Genomic DNA, 23,810 nt, shown 5'->3' with positions numbered 1-23,810 from the left:
CGTTCGAGCCGTACGACCGCATTACTAACTGATGTGTTGGCCTCTGGGGACGGGCTAACGCAATTACTTCCCACCTGATAGCCTCCAGACACCCACCAACCCTCCGAGAAAATATAGATGGTTGTCGGCTTTTCTTGCTTCTTCTTGGGCCGAAGGTATAGCCTCATCCGCGTGCGCAGTCTGCCCTTTCGCCCAACCTCGGGGCGAGTAACCGAAAAAGAATGGCTGAGAGAGATGAGAAAGCAAATCGAATTTAGCAAAACTATCGCGCGTCGAGGTGGTGCCGCCGTTGGACGTGACGGTGGTGCTGGTGGTGGTGGTGGTGGTGCGAGGCACCTGCAGGTACAAGGAAGATTTACCTCTGGCGGACAGGTACCGGAACTGATCGTGCGGAAAGGCGATGGCGAGAACACGAGGGAAAAGATAAAAGGAAGGCGCGGGCGGGAAATTAGAGCGCCGACGCGGGGGGAAGGCCATGAGGGGCAAATAAACGACGAAGATGGCGGAAACATACGATCGTTCATAAGAGCGATAACGCGCCGCAATTCAGCGACGTCGTCCAACGGACATTGGGGCTGAAGGTGAATTGGAACCGGATACAGTGGCCGAGCCAGAGGAGTATAGGGAATAATCCGCGTCCGGCAACTCCGATACAGGCGTTCACCTGCGCGCACAGGCGAAAATCCACCTTGCTTCCATACTTATGGAAATGCGTACACATCGACACTCGTCGATGCAGTTTCGCTCGCTTCGTGCCCAGGAAACGCGATTGGGTTCTTTCCGCCTTTTCGAGACGTACGAGTCCGCTTGGTTGCTACCTGTCCATCGTGTCCGCGCTCCTCCATTCCCATCAGCGTCGGCCGAGTGGACCGACCCTGGTCCTTCTCCGTCCATTTCTCTCGATACGGGAACGACTTTAAACTCGTTCGGGCGCGTATGTGTAACAGACGTGTAGATACCGCGCAAACCATCCACTCGACCGTATACACCTACACGATTATCGCGGATCAATGTAGCTGCGCGCCCGTGATTATGTGTGTACACATGAATCCTCGCACATATGTACTGTTCACCGACTGTTAAATGTACATACACGTGAAGTCATGGATGCGCGCGTTCGCCTCCTCTCCCTCGCCCACCTGTTTATATCTACCAAGAAGCGAAGGTAGATAGGTAGAAAGCAAGAGAGAGAGAGAGAGAGAGAGAGAGAGAGAGAGAGAGAGAGACATACACCTCGAGTATTTCCGTCACCGATACTCTCACGAGTCCTGGCAAGACCTCCCCGTTAATGCGACCACGGGCTTGTCGGCGCGAGGCCGACATAACGCGACGCGACTGGAAAATCGAAACCGACAACGAGCTGAGTTTCCTGCCGGTGCGCCAAGGAGACGAACGTACCGGAGAATAGGAGTCGATGTGCATCGGGTATAAAGCACGGCGCAAAGTCGGCTATACCCTCGCACTCATTTCGCGCGCTCACACACATCCCCATCGCTCTCGCTCAGTTCTATGCCAGGGAGAAGTAACACACGTACACATAATGGCTCGAACCGGTATCGAACGCCCCGATGTCTGTGGTGCGCCAATGCTTGCGGTGAAGAGGCACGTTACATTTTCTCGTTACCGTTTGAGGTTCCTTTGTGCCTTCCAAACCGCCGGTAAAGTCAGCGTTCAGCACGAAGTCAATATTATCTGAGAAATTTCTCGCTGGAAACTGGAATATAATAGTCCCGTCTTTCATCCGCTTTACGCAATGCTGCACTGCAAACGTAATTTGTCTTTCAAACCTCGTGACGTCAAGCGTCCATGACAATCGATCGCTGATGTTCCCCGAGCCCGTGCCCGTAGTAATGAGCGATTTCATTTCATTTTATTTTTTATCTTGCGCAAGTATTCACGCAATCTGTCTAAAACTTGTGGACATTTATGTCCTTTTACGCATAAAACAAATGGTTACTGAAAAATGTAATCAAATATTTGTAACTTTCACGCATGCCATGGTGTACATACGTGTATGCGTGTGTTATATGTGTAGGTAAATATTGTTAGCATGTGAGCTATTCTAGTATTTGCGTTTATATATTGGAAATTCCAGGTATTTAAATGGAGTGAGCTTTCTTTTTTATTTTTTACATGAAAAAACGTGAATCAGATAGGATAAAAATATATTTTGCTTTAATTATTTTATAGATTACGAGAGACGTAGATTTAAAAATATTGAAAATGCCACGTTTGCTTTTTCAATATTTTATACAATCCATATAATTGCGCTATTTTTCATAATCGTCGCTATTAACACACATTTGTGAAAGCATTTTCGCGGCCGGCGCAATAAATACGCATAAGAATCACTTACGTACGTCTGGTGTAACATTCGCGGATACATTAGCAGCAATAATCGTTGGCCGAGGATTTCGCTTGGAAATGAATGTACCTGGGTTATCTCTACGGTTATAACGCGAAAAAGGGCACTTAAGGCTACAAGAAAGGGGAATGGGATGAAATATCTGCGACCCATCCTTCGCTTATGGGCCGGAATACATCACGTACTAATTCCCAAATAGGTGGCCAACCCTCCACTTCGTCTTCGAGTAAAGCTGTTCGCTTATTTTTACGCCGCCGAGAATACGCCGCGGGAAACGTTATGCAAAGCACGCCCCGGCATCGACGTGAATGGACGCTAATTTATTTCGGGGTGCTTTCGTGCGCGCATGCCGCTTTCTCTACGCACATTCGCCGTTTAAAACGACGACGGCGGGGATGAGCCTCCGAAAGATTTCACGTCATTCGCAGAAGCGTAATGTCCCGTGAAAATTTCGAAACATTTTCGCCGGTACACGCGCGTAACGCGAAACTTTATTATCAAGTCCGACGATTGGGAACCAATTTTGCCGAAGTTTAATAACGTTATAGGTGGAACGCTGATCTTTCTAGGTCGACGCAGGTAATATCATGTAGTATTATAGACACGTACATCAAGTACATGTCTATAACTTTAATATATGAACGTAATATTCACATAATATGTACATATCTGTACGCGGCATACGTTCCTCTCTCTCTCTCTCTCTCTCTCTCTCTCTCTTTGCATCCTACATCATACGAACGTTAGACAAATATTTTATCTTTGATACATAGCGATAAAAAGCTTATTTTAATTTATTTTGTTTTTTCTAGCAATTTTTTCGTATTTTAAAAATCTCTCATTTTTTTTATTTTACATAGGTAAATAGATAAAGTGAAAATGCAGATTGAAAATATACACACATAACGCATATAGAGAAGAACATGAAAAATGTAAAAATCCATGAATAGAACGGATGATATGAAAACAATTAGAAGAGAACCACAAGCCAATGATAACTCCATTAATGGCGTTATTCATATGTGACATGACAACGCTTGAGCTCACGCGATATGATAATAGCGCATAGTCTAATCTTAACTGGCATCGATTGCCCTACCGTGAAATAATCAGATCGCTGCAGTTAAATTGAGTCACCTCGATCGCACGGGGTGGAGAGAGACGATAAAATTTGGGCGTGCCCGAAAATAATAATTGTCCGCGTTCTCCTTTGTTCGCGTCTGCCGCGGCGTGTCCGCCGTGAAATTCTGGCCCCGACCGGGCCATATTGCGGTTTCCCATTAAGCCGAAAGTTTTAAAGGTTTCCGTTAAACCGGTAAGCGAGTAGTTCCGACACAAGGCCTGCGGGACTACTTGATTAAAATCCCCTGAAAGTGCGACCCGCCGGGCAGAATCTCCCGGCACTCTGCATTGTTTATGGAACAATAGATAGGTTTGCCGCGCAGCTTGTAGCACGGGGTTGGCTACCAAGGATTCAGCACCCTCTCGCATCCTACTGCAGCAGGCCGGGTAACAACTTTATCCCTTTCACCGCTTTCATCGCTGCATCACGTGTATATATATATGTTGCGTTCCCTTTCAGCAGCGAAATCTTCAGCTGTGCTGTACGGTGAAATTTAATAACCCGCAATTTTTATTTTGTCCGTAATAAGTTTTGTAATTGAAACGCGTGAAAACACATAAATATGTAAAGATGATAACTATACGCGCGAAAATATATGCGCATTACAAATATTAAATATTATCATCGTATCTATCGATTTAAAAAGTCGATTCCTGTGTCATAGTATGTCCTTACATTACGTATATAAATAAAATTTTAATAAAATTATATAAGAAAGAAAAAAGCGCGAAGTATTCTTAGACGTGGATAAAAATGTGTGATACGTTTATAAGAGCGTCACACATAACTTGCAGCATCTTGTGTATTTTTATAACACCTTATTGCTCCTACGCAGTTCGGTCAAATGGACGTAAAGTTTCTCGCGTCTCACGATGCTTTCAACTTTATTACAAGAAAAAACTTGAATAGGTTTTCCATCGCTGTATACATATATTGTTTCTTTTGCATTTTCTTAAAATGTCGGTTTAAACTGCATAGTATAAGTAACGAGGAAAAGCATATCAACTTCATTTCGTAAATTGTTCCATTTTACATATCTATAAGTGGCATACTATAATAACAAAGATGCATAATAAACGATAGCAGCTCGAAAGCACTTCTTCGTGAAATCGTTAAATCAATAGTATTACAATCAAATTCAGTTCTATATTTGTTCTAATTTTTTTGGCTAATTGTTACATATTACGTGAATCATTTGCATTTTAAATTGTGTGGTGTAACGTATATTGCTTGTATAATATGTGCGATGGAAAATTACTCGATCGATGGTATCGGAAATATGCGAAACATTTGTTGAATATGTGATTTCTATATCCAGATAAAATATGTATCTCATGTGCAATTAAGTAACGAGAGATAGCGCACAGATCATTCTATCAAATATGGCAGTTTCTCTGCTAATATGACGATCCGCTTTATACCGGCCTGGTTCGATACGCATACACGCAATGCGTTATGTGTGTAATCTCTCTCGAAATGAGAATAAAGAAATAGGTCAGGTTATATGCGTATGGCATTATCGTTTGTGACATGCATTATGAGGATAATCAGAATTATGCCATCTTTTTATATGTTAAGGTACAATAAGCCATTAACTTTGTCATAGAATAGTACAATGGAAAATCACATTACTCTAATAAATACTTATAAGCTCAATTTTTCTGTCGATCGAAACAAAATATTTGACTTTTCAAACATTTTCTGAGCATTTGTTATCAAACAGCATCTAATTTACATATCTGCTTTGCTTTCACGCGTGGGATATATTATTGCCATTGATATCTGTATCGGACAGAATCGGTGGCAATAATGCGATTATCGGTACTGGATTGTCTTTATAATGTCTAAGCAGCTCTCGTGACAAGGTACTGGCATAATTCATCTTCGCAGAGTTTAATCTACCTCCTATCTGCTTTATGTCATCTGCGCCAGGCATATCAAACCAACATGCCAGAAATGAATGCAGCGTAGATGCAAATAGCTTTCCGGCAAGGCGCAAAGTGCTCTTTGTCGCACAACATGCAATAAAAGTTTCGACGCATATGCGCATCGCACGCTTTCAACGGCCCGCGCTTCGATGAATGCTGTCTTCTTTGTCGACATTATCGATATCTATATACATTTCGAAATAACGCTAATATTATCACGCTTATTAATTCGTGAGAAGAATTATAACTGCGGCGAGCTACGCCTGCCAAATTGTATTACATGTTACACAATAATTACTTTGTCCGGAATATGGTATGAGAGGATTTTTCAGCGATCTGCTCTGCTATTTACAACGCAAAACACGTTTTAATTAAAAAGTATCGTTTAATTCAAAATTCGATTATTAATTAATTGCTTATAGGTTTCATAGCAGAGTTTACAAACTGTATTTTCCACATAGAAATGTATTTGCAAACATTTTATGCTGCAATAAAAACTGAAAATGTTAGAAGAGTATATTAAATGTATTTTCCTAAACCTTTTGCAGTTTACATACTAATATATGTGAACATTTTATGTTCCAGTGAATGTTGTGGATGGCGAAGTGCTGCATATCGTGAAGATAAGCCGTCTTCACATGGGAGCTTATTTATGCATAGCTTCAAACGGCGTTCCGCCATCGGTGAGCAAACGCGTCTCGCTACGTGTGCAATGTAAGTTACTAATTTTGCCACGTTATCAAAGAATTTCCATCACGCGCCATAAACATTCCTTGAAATTTAGTACACACATAAACGTAATATGAATAATGGATGCAATTCTTAATAAAAGGCAGGAATTGCGCGCAATGATACCATTTTTAATAAAAAGAAATAAAAGCAGAAAATAATATTGAAAGATTTTCCATACCATTTAATATTTATTTATAAATACCGATCGGAGAAACACTTCAAAATATTCGTAAAGCGACGGATCCGTGCCCGTCCATGGCCATTAACCTAACGAATTCAGATAAAACCAATAGTTCGCAAAGGCTGCGATTTTAATATTGATTTCTCTGATTGAAAAAGTTTGTGGGAATTATTTTCCAGCGTGAGTATCTCGAAACTGAACCAATCGAAACTTCGCAGAATCATGTCGGATCGAACATAAATTAAAATATCTGAATGAGTATATACTTTAAATGTTTTATATTTTTACAGTACCTTTTAATATATTTAAATTGTTAATTATATTTTATATATATGTGTAACTAAGCATTTTTGAAATTAAACTTAGAATAATACTTTCTTAGTTAAGTAGATAGAAGTGCCATGTCCGAGCTGGATCCTGATAGCCTAATATTTTTGTGTGCATTTTGTATAATACTTTTTCTAAATGGGAAAAATAAATTGCAGTTCAACAAACTGCGCGCCGATTATTTGTCGGTCTTGAAACACAATTCTCTATTGGAACAGTATAAATATATGTATTAAATCATTTAACCTTTAGAGGCCGGGAAATTTTTTTTTTTTTTTTTTTTTTACTATTTTCCCTTATTCAACACACCAAATTTTGCCTGAAAACCTTAAATAGCTTGTGTTTTTTGGGTGGTCGATATTTCGACCACCCCCCCGGCCTCTAAAGGTTAATCAATTTAACTCAAAGATAACACTTTTTTCTAAATTGAGAATCATATTGGTCCAATTTTACTTATTATTTTTATAATAATACTTTCTCTTAACTTATTAACTCTTTAAAATTAATTAATCAGTCTGTGAAAAACAATTATATCTAATACATATACACATATATAATGCACGAATGATTCTGTTTATTACATTATATTTACAATGTAAATAGCAATATCGGATATACATATTTTTAGGGATTTATTCAGTATGGATTATATTGATTTTACATCAATATCATACCATTGAATACTGGATTTTGCGCTGACACTATTGATTCCTCCGGTATATCCCGTATATCTATATGCCATTAGCGAAAACTACGATGTCATCGTAATACTATGCACTTTGGTATTATGATAAGAGTGGGATAAAACTTGAGAAGAGAAGCGACTATTGTCGCGTAAGGATACCGGCGTATTTTTCTGTACAAGAAAAGATGATAAGAAAGGATGATGGAGAGAAACCCGTTTTTATCATGCCTCCCCGATTGCGAAGGCGCGCGTAACTTGGTAAATGCTGGTCGCTGGAAGTAGTAAAGCACGATGTTGGATATATTATACTTTTAATGAACTCGACGTGGTTCATAAACGTTAGAAATGAAATAAAGCCACTACTTTTCTTTGATATATGAACTACGCTAATATCGTTGCTCGTGAACTAGTTTTTATTAATATCTCGACATTACGCCAACTGCGTACGTTGTACATAATTTCCAACAAGTCTTGTAGTATTATAAATATCTTGTAGTATTTTATGTTCTATCGTGCTATAGATTTGACAAAATATTACAATTCACAACATATTATTCATCAAATAAAAATTATATTTTTAAGGACAATTTTCTTTTATTGTTAGACTAAAAATACATGTTTTTTAACATTGATTATAAGTATTCGTTCGTGCAAAATAATCATAGGTACGTTAGAAAATTTGTACCTAAATTTGAGTTACGCATTAACATACTGTGATATAATTTAAATTTTAGTGTTTTACATTGCATTGTAAAAATTTGAAAGTAAATATCAATAATTATAAAGATAAATACATTTATATGTAAGAGCAGGATAAGTGAACTGATCATATTTAACGAACATCGCTGCAACTCGACGAAGAGTGGTTGTTCTTCATCTGAAGCATTCTCGCGCGATGCGCCATGCATTAGGTCGGTTTTCAACGTCTCATTTAGCCACCGATTTATGGGCGGCTACTTGACCCAGATATGGTCGATATACGTCCGTGCAGTCTCCCCCCACAGTCATTTCAACCGTCGCCCATCTACCCAACAATTCTCGGGTTCTACTTAGTTTGGGGTGCGAAACGCGTTTCCGCGCCATCTTTTCTGGCACATTAGTTTCTCGCTTCTGCGCCTCTTCCTTCCCATAAGCGAGCACAAATATTAATAATCGTCCGAGAAATTCGAGGCTCGAACGGCAATTTCGTACGAGGGTCACGAATTGCGTCAACTATTTGGCTACTTACACGCGACCCACGCGGCATAGTATTTTTTTCAGATTCCTCCAGAAATATTATATGGCATACTGTGCTATATTCTCCCGGATGTTGACTTGCTGACGGTGCGTGGTGCATGATAAACGCACGAGTATTACTAACTCATGGCGTAAATTAATACCGGTCGTGTATCACAGAAATATATCGTCTAACAACTTTTTCAGTGACTTTATCTTTAGTGCATTAGAGATGGATGGTGTGCAATTATAATACAATTTATATAAAGATTGAGTTTATTCCAGCGATAGTTGTGATTATGAAATAAAAAGTTTTTAAGATTTTATTTCTGGAAAAATTAAAATCTGAAGCCAATTATAGTTCAGACATGTAGATATAAATATAATATATACTTAATTTTTTCTGGATTAGTGATTTAATACTTACATAAACGTTACAGACTCGTGAATCAAATTTTTAGACGTGCCAGCATAAATGTTTCAGTAAATAAAAATTATATTTTTAAATTACGTATTAAATGATATGCTATGAAATTGTAGTCTCGTTTAGTGTCGAAAAATTCATTGATAGCAGCAGGATGGTTGGGAAGGGAGATAGGTGGAAAAACTATCCTCTGCTGAAAGTGCACTCTCTACTAGTAAATCGCGATGTACATCCGTCCGTAAAAGACGAAACTATGACACGACTCTATCCATACATCGAGGTATCAATATCGATCGGAAAAGAAATATCACATATTCACGATACACCAATATCAATTGAATTTTTATATAAAATGGTACAGCTTCTTTAAAGTACTTGCCTACAATAAGTATAAAACTTAACTAGCAAAATGATAAGCTAATAGTTTAATAAAATCAATATTGATCAGAAAAGAACAGTCACGTATTCACGATACACCAATATCAATTAAATTTTTATATAAAATGATACATTTTCTTTAAAGTACTTACTTATAATAAGCATAAAACTTAACTTAGCAAAATGATAAGCTAATAGTTTAATAAAAAATACACATACTTCTTGTGAGAATCAGAATTTAACTATAAGAGAACTTATAAAGAATTCAATCAGATTGTATACTAAAGATTTCTCTTTTATTAGAATGTTTTTCAAATATAATTTACATATTTTTAAAAACGTAGCAAAGATACGTAGTTAGTAGCAAAGATACTTATAAATTCGTAAAACAGATCGATGAGAGATTTTACGGGAACATTTTTTCTCATTAAAAGAATTAATAAAATTTTATGTTGCAACCTGTTTTGTTCTTCCAGTAGAAAATTTCTTGATGAAGCCAACGTGCAGTCTACATTGCACGCAACGGCATGTCTATTTTTGGATAGTGCTTTTAAATCATGACAACCTCCAAAGATGAGAGACTACATACATATATATAGTTGCATGCAATATTGCGCGCTTTTTTGCGAGGTTCTACTGAATTTTCGGACGTCAAAAACGACTTGTAACTTGGAGAGGAAAAGAGAATTCTAAATACATATTTGTACAAGCTTTCTACATTGTTTTAATGAGTTCGCCGCTTAGCATTTAATAGGCTGCTTCAGCATTTAACTTCAAACTGTTAGATTGGCCTGATCTCAAGCAAGATAATTTCCGTTGGTTAATATTGTGCTGCATTTGTATTTTACAAATATTCTATATTCTATATACTACAAATTTTATAAATATACGAGCTATATAATTATATAAAACGTACACGCCAGCAAGACTTTACGAATATCGTTAGTTGATTCAGTTGTTACAATCAATTTAAAACTCTGAAATATTTGTACATTTTCCATAATTACTATTTTGTCTTATATATTAATGCAAATTTATTCATTGCGTCCATCGTTCCTAGAAACTGGAAAGTATATATACATAATTTATGGTGAATATCATTTCTATTTTACAGTTCCACCCATGCTCTCTATACCAAATCAGTTGGAAGGAGCGTATATTGGACAAGACGTTACTCTTGAATGTCACACCGAAGCTTATCCGAACTCGATAAATTATTGGACAACCGAACGCGGCGACATGATAGTCTCTGGTAATTTTAAAAATCCGAATGCACATATTTCTTATAATTATTGCATGTTTGATTCGATTTGATATACTTAGAATTCAGGTAATGTTTAAGCAAAAAGAAATAGCGTTTTAATTGTTTTTTAAATATTACTTATCTGACTGCATGTCTGATATGAAAATAATCATGCAACATGGAGAAAGAATATCAAAACTGATAGTAATAATATTCTTGAGTATTCTAGTCGTCACTTGTTTATAAAATTGTACAAATTGTAATAGATTTTTATAATGAAATATTAAATATCAATTTTATTTTAAAAATAAGTGGACAATTAAAAATTTCAAAATTCTGACTACTCGCTGAAAACTTTATACTCGAAGTGTGAAAGATGTAAACAAGTCATTATTAGAAGGTCTCGACGTATAAATGTAAATTAAAAAAATGCCATGTGCATTTGATATATTACATTTAAAATCTCTTGTCTTATCACAATTTCACAATTTTATTTTTAAATGGAAGCCAGAGAACCTGGTTTTATTGGCACAGGCAATTCGGTTTCAGGCGACAAGTACGAGGCGGTAGCCACCGACAGTGGTTACAACAAATACATGATGCTAAAGATACGGAACGTCGGCCCGAAAGATTTCGGTTCGTATAAATGCGTCGCACAAAATTCTCTTGGCGGAACGGATGGTGTCATCAAGTTAGATGGTAAGTCGCGCAACGATAATAATAAAGATATATCTGTACAATATCTGATGCGATATGAGTTAAGTAAAATTCGATAAAGATATATCCTCGCAAAGTGAAAACGTTTAGCGTCGCGCATTGAAGAATATCGAGCAAAGTGATATCACGTTGCGGTCTATTTAAGATCGATTATTCGAAGTCGACGTTTGCGCGCTAATGGTGAAATAATTGGTTTCCAATAGTCAGTTGCTTAAAGATATTTGAGCCTTCGCCGTTAACGAGCAATAGACGGGATTGAATATACTTCTCTTACGAGCATTAATCATAAATTGCTCATTAAATTTGTATCGGACAAAATTATTTGACATAATGCAATTATCAAAAGTCTTTCCCTGTTAAGGATTTCACATTGTTATTAAATACAGGTTTGAATGTAGCACGAATTGCGAAAATCTCAATTCTGAATAATACACGAAAGCGGAGTAGATAGATATGATAGGGCGTGGAAGTTTGTGAGGTTGGATGGCGAAACTCCGAAATGTGTTGTTTTCTTGACGACGCTAATAGTAGAGTGTAGAAAGGGAAGTTTTGTTTAGTTTAACCGACGACCCACGCGAAAACAATTGTAGACCGCTTCAACGTGTCTTAGCTCTTGTGAAGCGTAATCATGAAATCTAAGCAAACTTCTACGGTATAATGATACTTAACATATTTGTGTCTATCTTCAATAACATTTACATCTATCAGCCTGCATCATCATCAGAGAATGCAATCTTATAACATTGTCGCGCGAATTTAATATTAAAATATACCACTTATTTACTTTAACGCAGAAATCCCAGCTCCGTCGACAACATCCACGACGCAGCCGCCATATTACGCAACATCAGCGCACAAGAATGGTAATTGAAGTTATCTAAATATTGATATTGTTTTTCAGTTTATGTCTGTATTTGTTATATATATACGATAAGTACGTGTATGTGTAGGACAGCTGTAGAAAAGATTACATCGTGATCTAAATTGAGCGGTAAGGTAATGCTTTAACCGCCGGAAGCATCTAATGTGGATCTCGAATTAGGTAGAATAACGTTTTTAACTCAGGATCGAGCGAAGCTTCTGAGAGAGAAATCCGGCATTTATTTATTTTCTCGATTCCTAAGTAAAACCATCCGTTTCCACTCCTCCGTTCGCCAGCAGCCTACCGTAGAGCACCAATGTAAAACCGCCTTTGTGTAATGCATTTTAGGTAGAAACAGTAACAAGAAATCACGACAACGACCTATCGACTACGAGGTCGAGGAATGGCGAAATCCAGGTCAGTAAATATCTATTTTAACACGCTCCGCGTAGAGCTCAGGCATTTCCCACGACGATACACGTTCCGTCCGACCGCCATGTCGTTCGAGTAATTAGCGTAATTAAAACCTCGTCAACGCTGTACGATCGGGCGGGAGGAGAAAGAGCCTAAGAGAGAAAATCCACTAAATTGGCAATGCTCGGTGATCCACTTTATCCGCGAGCGAATTACTTCATCGCGTTATTCGGCCCCTTTTATTGACCGGGAAGGATTCTGCGGTCATTCCTTCGCTGTCGTAAAATCCAATGTGAGGATATACGTTAACTGGCTATTTGCTTAAGCTTATTGAGCGAAAGTCAATAATCATGTGATAAATGTGAAATTTTTTGCGAATTTAAATAAAAGCGCACTTTGTAAATGAAGTAACTGATGAAGAGTTAAAAAGTTCCGAGATGAAAACTTTTGCTTAACATTATTAACTTAAAAAACACAATAGTGACTGATATGTGATTTTTTATTACAAATTTACTGAGTTTAATTAATCTTTTTATTGAAAAATGTTGAGTATAATTATTATTTTCTTTTTGATAAATATTTTGATGGAAAATTTACATTTGTATTATTGTTATAATTCTGTATATATACCGTGTTGTGTTCTATTACAAATGCTCTTGTATTGATCAGTTTTAAGCTGTAAGGGATTATAAGATGTCCTTCGAAACATTTTAGCGTAAATCCTACATACAAGTTTATTATCCTCAGATTCTGAATTTCAACCGCAATAACAGTTGATATATGTTCCACGAGGCATCCAATCACATTTCATGCCTCGACAAACACAGAGGGTCGTTGTTTTCTTTATGAGAATTTGGTGTATTTTCCAAACAATAATAGTTATAGTTAAATTGCATATAAGAGTTTTAGTGTCTAAATCTGTTTAAACGGATTGTTTTCGCGATGCTTTCCGATTTCTATTGCAAGAGGTAGACTTTGCGCGTTAACGACTTGAAGCACTTCACAGATCCTTATATTATACAAGCCAGCTGACGGAGATTGGCGGCAGAATGCAAGTTCAAAACTCACTTGGAATGACTTTGTTCAAAGATTTCCCCGAGCGTCAGGCCAGCTTTCCCTTCCTGAAGTTTACTTTCAATTAATGAAAAACGAGCTGCGTTGACCCGCGGCCGTCTGCTGCCTCCGGTATCAGGAAGTGGAAAGAAGGAAATGGAGAGAGGCAAACTCCTCCGTTATTTTTTCTTCTCGCTTCATGTCTTTTCCTTCCTTTCCTTAAAAATCGATTGCCTTCTTACTTCGTGTGCGTACAATTGTATTTTGTATACTGTTCGACTATTTCTTACAATCAACCGCTTCTATAGAAACAATTAATATATATTCACTTTATAATATACCTACGAAAGTTAAATTACAAATTACATGGAATGATTTTTACAGGCCATTTATCGTAATTTTTGACAGCATACACTTGATTAAATCTAATTCAAGAAATTTGATTGCAACAGAATACTTTACAAAAAATAATTTGTTCAAATGAGTAAGCATTTGTTATGTTATTTTATTGTATACATAGATTATACCAATGAAAGACAAAAACTCGTAAATATAGATTAAAATTGAACTTGTACAGCAGAAGATTTTTGTTACGCCACAAATCAGTCGGAAAAAGTTATTGACGTATCTTCGATAAGTGGCCAAATGATTTTAGCGTTCGTTGTAACTAATCAGAAGTTCGAATACCTTGAAGCGATTTCGAAGCCACTGAAATATAATCAATGGTAAGAGAATGTACAGACTAAAGCGCCAGTAAAGATGTTGTTAAAGTGTTGGAAAATGGCTCGTCTGTCGCCGACCATGCGGAAAGTCACGTACAGTGGATTTTACTGGTAGGTGGGAATAACTTTTTCCGAACGGACGTGCGGTTTCGACGTCCGTTTCTGGCGTGCAAGCCAAGGGGCACGATGAACTACTCTCGAGAAACGCCCTGCATTTGGGACGACTATCTGCCAGTGCTAGGATAAAAGCAAAAAAGGACATTGTTCTCAAGTTGTTACATTCTAGCTTTTTGCAGAGAACAAATTTTGATAATATCGTTCTAAACGTCCTAAATATCTGCTTGCTAAGAAATAAGATAAATTTTTCAGAAAATAATAATTGAAGTTTAAACTTTATCAGAGAGAGAGAGAGAGAGAGAGTCCAGACGGATAACGATAATAATAACTTGAAAAATCATTTACTTATTAATTAATATTAATATCTAAAATAAAATTTCGAATATTATAGTCTACGCAAAATATATTTTTTGCAGGACTGTTATATTGTTTAATATTTGTTAAGTATACTATATGAAGGTATTATAACAATAATATTGTCAATATGACCTAGTTTTGAATTTTTAATGGAACAGTTTGAAAGTGAAACTAATAAAACGAGTAAAAGTTTTGTTTCATCCAGATAGTACCGCTGTTAATAAATGCAACTTGTTACAAGAGAATAGATCCTAGATTATTCGATAATGCCGTGGGTGGAAGTCATTAAGGTAAATCGGGGTCATGAAGTTTTATCGCCGCAATAATCGTACATTCTGATGTATGGCCTACCGTCATTGATATATTCGTTTCTATAACATTACTGACTATACATTAGTGCCACAGGTGGCGATGTTGATTCGACTTCAATTCATTTATCAAAGTTCGGACAATCAATAAAAGTTACTGTCGGTAGATGTGAGTTTAATCGGATAAAAATGGAGCTTTTTCTAAACTTTCTGACGCCTGCATACTATTCAATCTACTTCATACAGTAGATATTTATAAAATTTACCGATAACTGTTTATACGCTCTTCAGACTAACCGTACGCGTAAATTTAACTCTTTTATTAACACACTTATTATTAATATCTATTTAAGGGTTAATTCACGCTTGATGTAGGTCTATGTGAATCAGGACTTTTTACTTTTTTTATTTTTAATTGTTATGATCATCAGACAACGTTATTAGAGAGCATATATAATTTTGTTTCGTTCGCAGAGTTATGTTGAAAATTACTTTCTTTCGCGTACTGGAGCGTAAAAATTTGTTTAAACAACCTTATTAAAGTTTACGGACTTTAAGTGTAGCTGAGCACACCGGAAGCACGATATATCATGACGCGCTTCGCGTAGCAGCTCCTAGCTACGTATCTCACCGGTGTCTCATCGCTCTTCTCGCCACATAACAAATGAAAAAGCTCGCAAGACACATCTGCGAATTACTGCGGCGCCGCAATTAATCCAGTAACATTTCATCCGGCTGGTTTCTTTGATGATAACGACTGATAAGAGCCGATTTAACAGACGTCGGATGTATTTAATCTCAAATGAATTTACCCTTCCTGCGTTCTCTGGGGGAGTGAGGGGGGGGGCCTGGCCGCTTCTCATCGCCGAGGGTTTTATCTCGTTAAAAAGGGATTTGCACGAGTTGAACATCGTAGAAATTCCAGTAGAACCGAGAGTTTGCTCGAATTTAATTCCTGGACGCGCACAAACGGGGGGGGGTTCACGACTCTCCTCCTCGTCCCTCTCTCTCTTTGTCCCCTCCCTCCTCGTTTCGCATTATCCGCAACAACTCCTCGTATTTATCTTCCGTATCCGCTCGTTACCGTACGTGCATGTATACGGTCGCGCCGAGAATGAGGCCACCGAGGAAATGAGCCGCCGAGCTTGACGATTTTCGCGTATTCTCAAGCGCTACCAACTATTTGTTCCGGGCGCCGCGCAGCTGGCAAACGGCGATAGCACGGGCCACGTTACGTGAAAATACAACCAAGAAGTTTGTCCAAAACGCGGTGTCGACGGCGCGGCGGTGGTGTTCGCGGTTGGCGATACAAAGTGCAGAATGGTATTCCGATGGTCGTCTGCCTTGCGGCTAACTCCATTGACCGGCGCGAAAGAATATTATTTCTTGGTTGATTAATAAACTGTCTCCTTTACTATTAGCAGCGCACTCGAGCTTTCTTTATTATATAAGTGCTAGTTATGATATTTGTGACAGAAATACAAATCTCAGATTGCTGTCACAAATATCGCAACTAGCACTAAGACGGATGTAAATTATTTACGCAGGATTCACGCTTATAAGAGAAATAAAATTTATTTTTTGAATATACAAATTTTATGTTTATTAAGAAAAAAGCAAATAAAACTCGATTTTCGAATATATAAATAATATATTTATTATGAATAATTAATTCGTATTTTTAATAAGATAATATTTTATTAATAACGGTTTCTTTTCTGTTATAAGTAAAATTGGATAACACAGTCCATGTTATTTGATGGGAATTGATGGACAGGTTTAAAATGGTTCTAACTGTTGCATATATTGATTAAATGTCCATTTCCAGCGCATAGTCTGCAGCAAAGTATATTATATCGAAGAAATTTTTACGACAAATATTCTAAAACGATTTATAATTGACTATATAGAATTAATCAATCAAATTTTTGAAAACTTGTTAACCCAATCAACAGAAATAATCTAGTATAGCTTGGATTATATAAGCTAACTAGACACTTGCAAATAACTACTACACTCGCGTTTCTCTCTTGTTCGATCTTCTGCTTGTTCCATCGTATAACGAGTTGGATAGTCTACTGTATAATGTATTTATGTCACAAAAATAATATTATTATGATAAATGAATTTTATCACATATATAAATAGAAGCCATTACGTCGACTAAATGGATTAAACACATGCAATTCGTTGAAAACATATATTTTACCTGTTCTTCAATTTTACAACTTTTATGGTAACGCATTTTACAGAGAACAATGCATAACCTTTAGAGATATTTTAGGTGTTTTTATATGCTCATCTGTATTGAATTATTGGCCTCATCAAGAACAGTAAATCAATTATAACTCGGTAGAAGAAAACGAAGGACTATGAGAGAGAAATAGAATTGAGATTTATGTAATATATTTTCTCGATTTTCCAGATATATTTATAAACTCTTAAAGTACATAAAATAGCACTTGTACTTATATCTCGATCTTATAAAATTATTTATAATTGCAAATGCTCAAATTTATAACGACATCTAAAGATCTATGACCGCGTGTACTTTGATCAATATATCCCAGGACTGATCAACGAAAGTATAGGCTGATATTCATATAGTCAGATCTTATACCTATTTAAGATCGTCTTAAGTTTATCTTTAGATGCTGAACGGCTCGTTTCATTGGCTACGGAGTATCTAAAGATAAACTTAAGACGATCTTTAGATATAAGATCTGACTATGAATATTGGCCATGATATTTTATATCTTAATGTTTCAGTCTTTTTCTCAACTTTCTTTTCTTCTCGTAGCTCTTCTTTTCGGGAACAAGTTAGAAATTATATTCGAGAATGAATGGTTTCTTTATTATGTCCATATAAGTGTTCCCGTTCTGCTGGAACAACCGCAGCGTAGTTTTGTCTGTTTCCAGACTACGATAGGGATTACGGCCCGGCGTCGATGAGGCCACCGGGTGAGGTGCCGGACGTCCGGAGCCCGGGCGTGTACCATCGTGCGCGGCTCGTTCTTCATCTCTCCTCGAGCCTTCTGTCACTGCTGCTACCGGCCATCCGAAGGTGATTCTCACGTCACAGGAACGGGGCTTCCAGTTCTAGTGTTTATTGGTCGGTAACCGGGCCGGAGACTGCCGGTGCGCGCGCGGTTACCGTTTCCCGGTGCGCCGTCTCCGGGCAAATGACGGACGAGTGCGACGAAACGGGCCGCGCTTAAAATTATTTTCGTACTAAAAGTAAACTTATACAGAGAGAAAAAGAGCGCAAAGAAGATATATATATAATATATATAAATATATGAATATATATATATAAAATATGTTGTGTAAGTATATATATGCGGTGAGTACGAAGTTAACATTTAGGCTTTCTCGACTGATCGGCGCTTGTGTGAAAATAGCCCGACTCGGTATCCCTATACACGGACAAGCTTCTCGCGTTTCGCGACCGTCTCAACGATCTCTCTTGAACGGAAACGTCAAGGAGAAATGCTGCGCGGCGCATACATTGAGAGCGACCCGTCACCCGCGATGTCCTTCCACCGGGTGATCCCGCGCTGAGTAGCTTCGGGGATTGGGAATACTTAAACCGTGGCGAGGAAACCAGAGACTTCTCGCTGGAAATTCGGGATATCTCGAGGACTGAAAATCCCCGCCCGGCACTCGTGTCCGCCTCTGATCTTTTCTACTTAATCGATGCGGAATGTTAGATTAGCAAAAGCTTGATAATTCAGAACACAACAACGGTGAATCTGCTCGGATTCATTCTGGTATGACCTCTATAATATTTCCCCCGTAACACGCAGATTTCAAAAATATCGCAATTCACGATTGGCCGCATATTAAATGTAACATTCTCCGAACGCTGCTCGATTATACGTAACTATATATTGCCCCCCCCCCTGATATATTTTTCACTCATATTCATCGGATTCCGATACATCGGATTCCGTGCGAAACGAAACGTCATGTACATTTGCCGTAATTCGCTAAACCATTCAATAACCATTAGGCGCTAATTAATTGTTTTCTTTTGGAAACATTGAGGGATAGGTTCATATACTTTCTCATCGACATTTTTGTGTTATACGCACGCATTTTCGCCATATCACGAGAAAGACAAGAGAGAACTGTATTCAGTAAATATACATATACGTATACATAAAAAACCGTAAAAAAGAATATAAATAAACAGATATATATATATATATAGATATATATATACACATACGTACGGATCGTAGTTATGTCGAGACGCATCGCTCGGTAATCTCGTAATTAGCTGTTCGATTGATAAGGAGTGCAAGTATAATTCGAGCGCGTGGTCCTACATGCGTTTATGCGGGGCGTGACTGCTAACAGAGTTCGAAACGGAAATCTGTAAGTTCGCGCCCGAGTATGAGTGTCCTGGGGAAAGAATTAACGCTAGACATCAAGTAGCCTCGAATCATCGACGACGGTGACGCAGAGAGCTTCGTGGCTTCTTTTTGCGCGATTATGACATTTCGATGGAGCGTAAGTACGGTTTCTATCGCGCGGTCGCGCGACCGCGGTTATCAGAAACGTGTAACAATCCAGAAAAAGGTGCAGCGCGTACTCTTGTTACAATTAATGTTGAATATAGGGCGTATATACATATATATATAAATATCACTCTCTCGTTCTCGAATCGCTATATTGTCGAAAAATTGATTGGCAACGGCATTTCCGAAAGTGATACTCATATTCGCGCAAATTCCTATTTTTCACTCCTCGTTTTGTCCATCGCGTGACCGCGAGGGTCCGGCTATCATGGGCATATACGAAGAGAATGCTCTTGCGACGCTTCAGCCACTTTGAATCTCCTCTTACGTTGTACCTGATCATATCGTAAATTGCCATCATACCGTTCGATCTCAGGCGAAACGGATGTGACATGTTGTATGCGCCTTTCCCTGTTAATTCTGTAAATATTGTAGATACGTTGTGCTGTGATCAGTCTGGATCGTCGTCTTTGAGAGGATGACTCGAGGCTGCGCTTGTTAAACCGAGTGTAGAAGGCGAGTGTTGTGAATATTATATACTGTTTGAGATGATATACGGCGGTATTCGATACGATAACGTCGTTTAGTAGAATACCAATGAGGCTGCAGCGATCGTAGCTATATCTCAAATTAAGTTATAATATAACGTTATTAATGTATCATGTCCGACGATTTCACTATGTCAAACGATTTTTATGTACTGGGTGCATCGCCTCGAATGATACGCGCACCGACGATTAGATATAGATAGTGGAACTGTCGGCCTGTATATCTTAATAAATCGAGTACATGACTGCCATTATGCACGCGTTGTTTATTAATAAACATCCTTGCGATAAGCCGAATATTTAATTATCCTGTAATCAGTATCACATTTGCAATTTTGCTACGTTTTTAATAATATGTTTGTATTTACGTTGCAGATTTTATTTTTTTGTTGTATGTTCCCGTATTTTCTTCAGAATGAAAAATTGAAAGGAAAGAAAATTTTCTTGCAAGAGGAAAGAAAGAGAGAGGTAAGTATCATTAATTATTTATGCATGTGTATGTGTGAGTTAATACATAATTCGATTTATAAATAATTTTATTACAATTTGGAAGAAAATAAATTTAAATATATCTTAAAAATATTACAAATATTAGTAAAATTTAGAATACTTATTAAATAGTAAAATTATAGCCGCGCATCATAAAATTACAGTTAATATGGATGATTAATAAATTCTCTTATGTCGAGTATTTTTTATTTAATTATTGAAAAATTATATTTATAATAAATTATATATATTTAATTTTAATTAAGTTATAATTCATATGAGCATTAGTAATATCATAATAAATTTCTGTGGAAAATATATTACATTTATTAATTTTCATTTTTAACAATTTTATTAATTTACGTACTGATGTATCATAAATTAGCATCATAAGGACATATTATAATAAACATGTTTCACGTATTACGACAGCAAATAATATTTGTTTATTTTAACTGAGAGTATAACGTACATTACATGGGACATATTTCATGAAGTCAAATGAAATGTGTTTCATACTTTCTTCGAAAAAATATTCGCAAACTTCACTGCGTGTTACAGTATTATTGCAGTATTATTACAGTCTTTATAGATAATTTTACGAGTACGCATGTAAGTTAATATTTCTAGAATTTTTATAATACATAAATCTTCATACATATTGTATAGCAATTTTTATCGATTGATTAAGTGTATAAGTTTAAAATTTACACAGTCAATATGTCTTTATGTATATATAAAATAGTAAATAATTTGTACGTCATGTCAAAAAGCTTTAAAATAATGTTTAAAATATGTTTAACCAGGTACATATACGTAATATATGTGTACAATTTTACTTCATATGTTAATGATATTAGAAATGATTTTATGTTTATATTTCGATTGTGTTATATTAAAAGATATAATTAATTAACAACATGAATACTGTGTATAACATATGACGTGTGCAATTAAATTACTATTAAATTATTATTATTAAACATGTAACTCATGCTTTGCATTGATTCATGGGTGTAGACAATGTACTAAATTAAAAAATTTGCACATCCATTGTTAAGTTTAAAAGGACTTTACTGTACCTACATTGATATCAGATAATGTGCATCATGTTGCGCGAAATAGAAGAGGAAATAATTCCAGCATTTCTCTTTGAAAAGTCACCATCTGTGACATATTAAGTTTTAATATATATTACATAATTAAAATATGGACGTATTAAATGTTTATCATAAATATACATTAATTACATATGTACGCACAAATGTGTGTGTTAAGTATTTAACGTTGTGTATTTCCTAATTAATTGTATGGCAACAACTTTTAGTCTGCCATTTAATTTTAGCTGAAGAGGTGAATATTACCGCAGTAATTAGAATCGGTAACTTTAATCAGTTACATGTCATTAAATACGAGCGCATTCATTGAAATTTTAATTAAAATTATTGCGTTTGCTTGTATAAGTATACGATAAAACGATTTTCGTGCGATCTGTAATGAGTTAATGCTACATTGCAAAGATCTCGATTGCAAATGCCTTATATAACATGACTGGTTTAAGTTTATTGTTCTATTAATAATTAACTTTATTTAGTGTTAATTGATATAACATTCTCGTATATTGTTTGCTTTAAACGTAATTTAAAATTAATAGTTAGAAATAAAATATCATAATAGTAGTTTCTACTTTGACCCCTTTTTCGTTCTATAACAGTAGCAGCGATCGATCTTCTTGCCAAACTTAAGAAGAGACAAATGCTACACGGTTCCTTGTTCACAAACTTTTTTCCATAGTGACATGAAAAAGAGTACAACACGTCTATATGCCTTGTCGATATATCTTCGAAACCTTTTCTTTCACCTGTATTGGTCTTTTTGTAAATAGTTCTTTGTTATATAATCACGATTATTTCTATTAAAAAGAGAAGATTGATGAATTTTAAGTTTGGCAGAAAGGAATAGCTTATTAAAGATCAGATTTTGATTAATTTCGAACTGATATAAAATTTGAAACTCGATAATTTTTGGATGTGAATTGGAGCATTAAGAGATAGCTTTGAAAGAACTCAAATGTAATCCGTCTAAAATGAATAAAAATAGATATAATTATGCATCTTTAAATTTGATTTATAGATTATAGTAATATAAAATTTTGAACACACATCGCATCAGTTTAAAAACAGTCTTTGTTTGTAATCGATGAGATTTATCTTTATTGAAAAATTTTAGATGCATAATGAAACATTGTAACGAAATTACACTGAATTCAACTCGGGTTCTGTTATGGTTAGTTGATAAGGACAATGATACCCTTGCTTTGAACAAAGGTACGCCCACTGCTCGGCACACGTGATAGGCAAGCCGAATGAATGCGAAGTGGTCACGAGCTGTTGCATACCGTGCTATGGCTGCATTAAAGCGTAGGTGTTAACAAGTAAAACTAAGCGTACCGTATACATTAGTATATGGAATATACTAATGAATATATAGGATATGTGAGAAACATATCCACAGAACGTTTTACAACTACGTATTATTATTTAGTAATTAATTTTGTGATTAATTTAGAGACGATTGTCTCTCGATAAAATTTGTACTGACAATACCGCACGTTGCATATTCTTCTGTATTAAGTATCGTGAGAAAGTGAATTGGAAAATTAAATTATGTTTTAATTAAAACAGAATTTCAGCAAGTTTAAAATTCACCCTGCGAGGAAAGTATGTTTTTGTGATTTAAAGTTTTGCTCTTCCCGAGTGACACGCCGCAAAAAACAAAGTGCATCGATCCCAACGGAGGATTCCGGCAAACAGGTTCTCTGCGTTTCATTTCGCGGTTATTTACGCCCATGCGATTTTGCAAATCCGGCATTTGGCCCCGCGCCGTGTATTTCAACTGAGGATTGCCGCTGCGGGCAAGCGTGGTTACATGCGCGTACATATCGGTGCAGTCGGCGAGAAAATGACTGGCGATTAAAAAAGGGAGTTGGAAAAAGAGCGGGGTCAGCGAATCGAGACGGACGCACGGTGAACGATCAATCAGCTCCTGGCTCCTGTACCATTTATTTTTTTCCCCTCTCCTTGGAATTGGATGGTACAG

General features: G+C 36.6%; 1 protein-coding gene across 7 annotated transcripts in view; it reads left to right on the top strand.

The window, feature by feature from the left end:
* The window catches only part of LOC139823441 (neurotrimin), a 171,637-nt gene extending 151,161 nt beyond the window's left edge, over positions 1–20,476 (top strand). For 4 of the 7 annotated variants that reach the window (XM_071796006.1, XM_071796002.1, XM_071796005.1 and 1 more), the window contains exons 6-11: positions 6,002–6,130; positions 10,473–10,610; positions 11,136–11,300; positions 12,113–12,181; positions 12,529–12,597; positions 18,071–20,476. In XM_071796006.1, the coding sequence (XP_071652107.1) occupies positions 6,002–6,130; positions 10,473–10,610; positions 11,136–11,300; positions 12,113–12,181; positions 12,529–12,597; positions 18,071–18,219 (719 nt within the window). In that variant the 3' untranslated portion in view covers positions 18,220–20,476. Of the gene's footprint in view, positions 1–6,001; positions 6,131–10,472; positions 10,611–11,135; positions 11,301–12,112; positions 12,182–12,528; positions 12,598–14,484 lie in introns of all 7 variants that reach the window. The other 3 variants (XM_071796003.1, XM_071796004.1, XM_071796007.1) reach the window with 3 other exon arrangements.
* Positions 20,477–23,810: the final 3,334 nt, after the last annotated feature.

This window comes from Temnothorax longispinosus, chromosome 12 (assembly GCF_030848805.1).
Source record: "Temnothorax longispinosus isolate EJ_2023e chromosome 12, Tlon_JGU_v1, whole genome shotgun sequence".
NCBI lineage: Eukaryota > Metazoa > Arthropoda > Insecta > Hymenoptera > Formicidae > Temnothorax > Temnothorax longispinosus.
Note: the sequence above shows the minus strand (reverse complement) of the source record. Positions and strands in the feature narration are given on the sequence as shown.